The sequence below is a fragment of the Cajanus cajan genome, chromosome 1 (assembly GCF_000230855.2).
Source record: "Cajanus cajan strain Asha chromosome 1, NIPB_CcT2T_4, whole genome shotgun sequence".
NCBI lineage: Eukaryota > Viridiplantae > Streptophyta > Magnoliopsida > Fabales > Fabaceae > Cajanus > Cajanus cajan.
This window is the reverse complement of record NC_138517.1, coordinates 7,825,291-7,833,979: the sequence shown is the minus strand read 5'-3', so window position 1 is coordinate 7,833,979 and position 8,689 is coordinate 7,825,291. Positions and strand designations below refer to the sequence as shown.

The following is an 8,689-nucleotide window of genomic DNA, read 5'->3' as shown; positions in this document are numbered from 1 at the left end:
AATACGAAAATCCGACGTAAAAAAAAACGCGGTGGCATTTTTGTAATTTTTGCGAACTTTTTTACGTCGGACCTGGTAGGGTCCGACGTAAAAAGTCCAATCTACGTCGGAGGTGTGTTGCGGCCGACGTTGATTGGACTTTTTACGTCGGACCATACCAGGTCCGACGTAAAAAAGAACGCAAATTTGAATAAGATAGCGCGAGGCACACCGCGCCCATTCACTCTTCATCACTTTTTATTTTTTTCTCTCTAAACCCTCTCCCTCTCCTTTGTTACTGAATCGTTTTTTTGTCTTTGCAGAGGAATGAACTCTTTGTTACTCATTTGCACATTGTTGCTGCTTCTTAGGTATGAATCAAGGTTTTGTTAGCACTTTTCTACTTCGCATTGCTACTCTGGCTATCTGTTTTATTTGATTTTTTGGTTGTTCTATTTGTGTAGGTAGTGGGCGTTTTCTTTTGGGTTGTTATACGAAGCTGAATGGCTTGTTCTGCAAGCAGAACGGCCTGTTCTACAAGCAGAACGGGGCATTCTGCTTGGAGAACGGGCCGTTCTGCTTGCAGAACGGGCCGTTCTGCTGGCATTTTTATGTTTTTTTTTTAATTTTTTTTCCTACTTTTTTACGTCGATTGTCTTAATGTCCGACGTAAATTTACGTCGGTTTTGAAGATCCGACGTAAAATTTACGTCTCCCGCTTCTACGTCGGTACATTTTCTGACGTAAAAAGCTAAAAATATCCGACGTAATACACCTCTTTTGTACTAGTGCGTCTACATCATATGAGCTCGTGTGCTTCTCAATGCATGACTTGTAAAAGGTTTATATATTCCTTGTACTATCTCAATTTATATAATTTCTGTTTGATGATTAAAAAGAAAAAATAATGTACATTTTAAATCTCTTAACTTTAGTTTTTAGGTTGATTTGACGATTTTCTAGTTACCCTAATGAGGTAACTAAGGCCAAGATTAAAGTCTTACATAATATAATTTTTTTTAATTTACAGATTAATGACTGTTTTTAATACAACGCTTGTCTTTCTTGAATCCTCTTTAAAGCTTGAAGTCTTCTGCCTTTATAAAAATTTATTGTTGACCTTTCTTTGAGGTCATTCAATCAAATATATCAATTTGTATTTTTAAAATTTATTTAACATTTTTTTAAAAGAGATTAATATAACAACTAGCTAGTCTTAATTCAAGAATAGATATAGTAACCAATTGTACTAGCTTACTGATTCTGAACTTTAATATGTATATCCCTTGTACAAAAAAAAAATGATAAAATAGTCTCATCTGTTGACTTGGTCAGATGGTCACTCGACAATAGTCTGGAGGCTAATCGAGCATGACTACATTGTAAAATAAGTATTCTATATTCATACAATATAAAGCATTCATGCCCATTACTCAAAAAAGTATATTAAATGATGAAGATATTTTACGTGTCACTCAATTTTAATTTTTAAGTCTTCATCCATATATCTCACTCTCATGTGATAATGTGTTTTTAACATCTTCTCTATTTTATAATTCGATTTTAGTTGTCAACATGATACCATTCCTCTAAAGTAATGTGATAATATATATACACACGTTAGTCGATCGCCTTTAAGATTAGTCATAATGTGGAATTACTAGTTGCCAATATTTACCGGTCACTTTAAATTTGGTCTTCCACCATATATATGTGGTGATTTCTTAGTTCCTACAATTTTGGTATTAGGTAGACGTCCTATTCTTCGATTATAATTTTCCTTAATCTTTAGGCCAATTCATGAAATTCGAATCATAAAATGTTTTTGGAAGAAAAATCTACATAATAATTAATTACATACTAATATTGATAATTGCAGCATTATTTACCAGAAAATCTTGAGTGCAGCTCAATCCTCATGCTCCTTAATATCGTATATGTTTATTGGAAGTTTTTGTTCATCAATTATTAATATAAAATTAATCCAAAAAAATGATTAATATTTCAAAAACCTAACTGATATTATTACAAAAACAAAAAAGGCTTATAATTTCGGTAATTTTCATTTTATGTTAAAATACTTCATATAACATATACATTCGATGGGAGTGGGACGGAAAGAAAATAGAATCTGAAATCTAAAACAAAAATTATACTAAAGAATTTGTTTGGTTTAAAAAATGTATTTTCTATTTTTGAAAATTTGTTTTAATTTTTTTTTTGTATGGTTTGTTAAGCTCAAATTAGTATATTTGTATACAACAAAAATAATGAAAAAATATAAGACCTTAAAATTTAAACTTTCAGTTAATTTTAATATGGATCAACCTAGACTTTGTCGCATACATTTCTTATATAATAAACTAATTAAGGTGGAATGGAAAAAAACTGTAATGTTTACCACCAGTCATTAGTTCATTGGCACAGGGACGGCTGCTATGCAATCATAGTTGACACATGTACTTTAGAGTGGAAATCACTTTCATTATCATTCATGAATCGTGAGCAATTACAATATTTAATAATAACACCACATCTTAATCTTAAAAATTTTAAAACATCATATGATTATCGATATGAAAAACATATTCGTTAAAATAATACCCCAATAACCCTAAAAAAATTCATAAATTAAAAACAAACTATAATCAAATTTAATTCATGCTACATCTTAATTTAAAATCTTAAAACATCACATATGTGTATATATTTTTTTAGGGTTTAGAATACAAGAAATATATGTATTTCGATGTGATGTGGTTTCTCATTCACATTCACACCAACCAAAAACAATAATACGAATTCATGCACATTTAACTGATGTCCGTGACTGTAGCAATCATTCAAAATTTTTAATCAATTACCACCTTCCTATAAATAAAACACATTCGTGGTGTCAATATAACCCAACAACCTATTGGGGACAAACTAGCATATACTACACAGAATAGCATATTAGCAAGCAAAATCCCAGAAAAAAAAATATTAGCAAGCAAAATCCCAGATGGCCTCTCTAACAATCTTCAACTCAGAATCCGATGAAGACACTTGGGTCGTCCAAATGAATCAGTTGGTGAGTGAAACCAACCTCTCAATCTTGAACAAAATGCCTGTTTGCATATACCAAGTCCCAAAATCTTTGAGTTGTGGAAAACCAGAAGCCTTTGCCCCACAACTTATAGCCATTGGTCCATACAACCACTTTCGCCCTGATCTCTATCCCATGGAAAGGTTCAAGATTTTTGCTGCCAAAAGGGTCCTCGACCACTTCAACAAACATGACCTCAAAACCCTAGTTGAGCAACTTCGCAACACGGGACCCTTCATCCGTGCTTGTTACCACAAATACTTGGACCTCAAGGAAGATACCTTGTTATACACCATGGCTCTTGATGGTTTGTTCTTATTGGATTTCTACCACAATTATCTGGATGAGAAAGTATCTAGTTCTTCCATGACAGGACTAGAAGAACAAGTTCAGATAAGTGGTGTGAAGCTAACCAAAGATGCCATCATAAGGGACATGATAATGGTGGAGAACCAAATTCCAACCTACATGTTGCTGAGGATCTTGGTGCTTGAAAGCTCCAAACCTGTTGATTCAGTTCAAGAACACTTGGGTTCAATGCTCTTGTCATTCTGTGCTGAACACTCTCCACTCAAGTTAACTCACACCCCCACATGCTCTGAGGCTGTCACAAAGCATTACCATATATTGGATCTCATGTACCATTTGGTAGTCCCTCAGAATGAAAACTCTGAAACATCAATACCTGATCAAACCGAAGATATGTGCAAGCCACATAGTAATTTCTCTAACACTGCTATAAGAAGCTCGAAACCTGAAGAGATTGTCATTTTCTTGAAGAAAGTTAAAGGTATATTAAGATTGACACTTGGCACTCTCAAAAGGCTAAAGGACATGAATGTTCCTCTTCCTCAACCCATTAGAAGAACCCTAGATGCAATACTCAACATGTCAAATTTTCAAAAATTTTCATCAGAAACAACGCTGCCTTCTGAAACAGAAGCTCCTGTGGTTGTCACCATCCCTTCTGTGCGTGAGCTTTACTCAGTTGGGATCCATTTTCAGCCCTCGAAAGGTGGCATCATGGCCATTGAATTCGACGAGAAAAAGGGCATATTTTACCTCCCAGTGCTTAAATTGGATGTGAACTCCGAAGTGATAATGAGAAACCTTGTGGCTCACGAGGCCTTGACCAAACCAGACTTTCTCATCTTCACAAGGTACACAGAATTGATGCGTGGAATTATAGACACTGTGGACGATGTGAAGCTTCTCAAGAATGCAGGGATCATAGAATCAAGTAGTTCTCTCAGCGTGGAAGAAAGTGAGGAACTGTTCAATGGAATGAGCAAATCCATCGGACCCACCAAGACTGAGAAATTGGATGAAACTATTAAGAAAGTCAACAAGTACGTCCATGATAAGCAGAAGGGTAAGCCGTACGGGATCTTAACCAATTATGTGTACTCTTCATGGAAGCTCTTGACACTTCTTGCCACCTTTGTGCTCCTGGCCATGACAGCTCTTCAAACATTTTGCACTGTTTATGATTGTCCGAGTCATTTTAGGTACAATTAAATGATTTTTCATATCGTTTTTCCTTTTACAAATTTAGTTAAAAAATTACGTAATGTATACTTTTGGGTGTGTAAAAGTTGGGAGTGAGAGGATGAAAAAGAAGTAAAATGAATGATAGTGATTTAGAATGTATAATTTATTTGTTAAAGAAAAATATATCATATGTCATATTTTTATAGTGTTTGTAATCTATATCATATGCGTGATGTTATTCAAGCGAAACAGTCTTTATAGTAATGACGAGTGTAAACAATTATTTATCTTTTAGATAATATCTATACCTATTAAAAAAAATGGGTATATTTTATTAATCACTTATTTTTAAACAAAAAGAATTTATAAATAAAACTGCTAAGGAGTTGCTACTGTGTCCTTAATAAATGAGAGGTTTTGGTATTGTATCTGATGTGAATATACACATTATTTAAATGTTATGTCATCCTTTTAAATAAATTATTTGTTATTTAAAATTTTTCATATTATTTATTTTAAAGATTTTATTAATGTTTTTATAAGTATACAGTAGCAACCCTATCTTCATGTTAGAGCTTCAGTGCGATTTTGTCTGAGGATCGTGGCGTTGTTTTGCTTATGGCTCTTACTTGTGCATCGTCCCTCCTCTCTACCGTCGATGCCGCCATCAACCCCCTCAACAAGCTCAACTTCATGGATGAAACCCATTCCCCCCACCCTTGGCTCAATCCCTCCCCTTACTTCTTGGACACTCTCATCGGCGTCATCTGCCGCTCCTTTTAATTTTGGACATTTCTTATGTTGAAAGCTTAGCGGTTGAGAATTTCTATGGTACTACACATTTTGGAAGAGTTTTGGAACTGTTGTTTGACTTTTTTTCACATCATCAATTTTCAACCACATCATCATTTTTGTATTTGTATAATTTAATTTAGTTCCTAATTTTTTTACTAAAAAAATTATATTTTTATTTTTGAGAACCCTAACTACACCTACAATACAAGCATCAGGGTGATGAAAGAGCAAACTCTCAAGACCAGGCTGATGCCGAACCGTGAACATCCAAGGTGGTGAATTCCACACCATAAACACCCTGATCATGCATTTCCCCACCTTGAAAAACTCATCCATGAAGTTGTTGAACAACAAACACAATGACACACCAGGATAGTACCCCCAGGTATCTCCATCAGCATATATATGATTCTTAATAGACACAACCCTAACATTTTTCTTACTACTTAATTCACCACTATTGCTACTGTTGTTGCTACCACTACTACTACCAAAATTCATATTTTCCTTAATGAGGTCATGATTATGGTTGTTAATTGTATTGTGATTCAAAGTTCTACGTTTTGTTCCTAAATTGGCTAGAGAGGGTAATACATTGAGGTTAAGAGGAACCTTCTTAGTAGGGAACGAGACTTTCTTGAAGTGGTGGATCCACCAATTAATTATGGACGATTCTATCGGCTCTGTTGAGTCCGGTGGTGGCAGCAACAACGTCGAAATCTTGGATCAAGGGGTTGTTGAGGGTGTCAAAGTTGGATTTAAACATTCTATCCTTTCAGAGGAACACGTTTTTCTTGTCGAACCATTCGCCCCAACCTTGTCAAAGGAGGGAGTCTTTGAGAAGAAGTGTGTCCTCGACGAAGGCAAGGGTTATGCTAGTGGAGCCAATGACAGGGTCGAGGGGGACATCGTCAGATGTGACACCCTCTCCCCAACATACATATACAACAATTGTAAAAATATATTATTGGTTTAAATAAAATCTTTATAAATAAAGCAATAAATCCATTAACATAAGAGTAGAGAATTCACATTCATAAACTTCAAACATGGTCAAATGCGGAATTTGTAGCAAAATGAATATTTTCCAAAACAAAATAACAATAAGAAAATCCTAAGCTAAATCTAGCTATGCCTCGATGTCACATATCCTATCAGAGCATACCCAACTAAAGCTTAAGCCTCGTCACCAACACCTTCATACTGATGATCACCTGCAACATAATTTTAAACACATACAAAGAACAACAAGGGAGTGAGAAACATCTCACTCGGTTCCAAGTGTAGAAATAACAGTTAGATAGCACACACATACAACAAATATAAGTCACAAGCACCAATCACATATAAACATTACACATACATAATCAGTATCACATGCACACTCATTTATCATGCAATGATGTCATAGACTCGACTCATAAATGCATGCATGTGGCGCCATATGGAAGTTTCACATTTCTCATCATTTCTTCACTAGTTACCCAAGGTACACCTAAAATAGCTTGTTATATCACTGGTATGCGGCATAACCGGCACACCTGGAATAAGTCATTTCATCACATAGCTTGTTACATCACTAGTATGCGGCCTAAGCGGCACACCTGGAATAAGTCATTTCATCACATAGCTTGTTACATCATTGATATGCGACCTAAGTGGCACACCTGGAATAAATCATTTCATCACATAGCTTGTTACATCACTGGTATGCGGCCTAAGCAGCACACCTGGAATAAATCATATATGTACATGATGCATGTCACACATTCACGACTTCATTGACTCAACATTTCACTTATCATGGAATTTCATGTCTTATCTCATTTCATCACATTTCACATTCTCATAGTCATAGCTTATCTCATTTCATCACATTTCACATTCTCATAATCATAGTGTTCACATTAGCACATTCCCATTCACATCATGCCTCGTGTCATTTGTTCATATTTCACATAGTCATACTCATAATTATTTCTCATAGGGTTTCGCATAGGAACCCACAGAGCACTCTAATTCATATCAAAACTTATTTAATTTTGAAATTAAATACATATTCACACTCTACATCACACAAGGAACACAACAGAACATTCAGAAAGCAAAACAAAAAATATTCATATCTTGCCTGTTTCTCATAGGGTTCTTTTAGGAACTCATAGAGCACTATAATTCATATCAAAACATATTTATTCTCAAAATTAATTATATTTTTACACATTACATCCGACATGGAACATAACAGAACAATCAGAAGACAAAACAGAAAACATTCATATTTTGCTAGTTCCTAGAAACATGCATCAGGCAAGGGATTGGGGGTCAATCCTATTACCCAACAATTATTTCCACACTCCCGAGCGAGGTTTCTCGAGTGGACAGAACGGCCCGTTTCGAATCCAGAATGTCCATTCTGGATCCTTGCAGCATGTGTAAACTTGGCATCTGGAACGACCTGTTCTAAAACCAGAACGGTTTGTTCTGACTTTGCGTTTTAACACACAACGGCCATATTTGGAACGACCCGTTCTCAACTAAGGTTATAGGCCATTTTAATAGTTTGGAACGGCCCGTTCCATTTTGGGAACGACCCGTTCTTGACTACTAAATATCAAACTTTTTAATAGCTTGGAACGACCCATTCCAATTTGAGAATGGCCCATTCTAGGCTACTAAAACACCCTAAATGAATTTTATGAAAATTACTAAATTACCCTCAATAAAAAGTATGAAAACCAGGGTGTTAAATTAGAGGTCACTACAAAAAAAAGTCAATTTAGCGACCGATTTTTTTTTGTCGCTAATAGCGACATAATTAGTTGCAGTTTTTATCTAGCGACCTAATATTTTTAGTAGCAATTTTTAGTCGCTATTTTTGTCGCTATTCAGTTTTTAAATTACATATCCTTTAGCGACCCAATAACGACCAAATTGTATGTAAATTTGCGACCGAATTGGTTTCGGTTGCTAAATTAGCGACGAAAAAATTTCGATCGCTAAAAATAATACAAAAATATTATTTATAATAATGGTAGCAACCAAATAAAAATCGGTCGCTAAATGTAAATTTTTAAAAAATTTAAGAATATATTTTTTAAAAAAAGAAAGCAAATATAAAAATATATTATATTATTTTTATAATGATAAAGAAATTAATAATAAGAAATAAAAAGTCATGACCCTTCCAATAAAATTATTTTATTTTTTAAAATAATACATATTATATAATTTAAAATAGATAATATATCATAATGTATTAAAAAATGAGAAACATAATGCTATAAAAGAAATTTAAATAATAATTTTTTTAATTGAATCTTTTAAAAAAAATTG

The 8,689-nt window shown here is 34.2% G+C and overlaps 1 protein-coding gene across 1 annotated transcript; it reads left to right on the top strand.

The window, feature by feature from the left end:
• The first annotated feature begins 2,898 nt into the window (after positions 1-2,898).
• LOC109793500 (putative UPF0481 protein At3g02645) lies at positions 2,899-4,777 on the top strand. Its single transcript, XM_020352966.3, has one exon. It carries the CDS (start codon positions 2,984-2,986, stop codon positions 4,583-4,585), a length of 1,602 nt encoding a protein of 533 aa, XP_020208555.1. The 5' UTR covers positions 2,899-2,983; the 3' UTR covers positions 4,586-4,777.
• Positions 4,778-8,689: the final 3,912 nt, after the last annotated feature.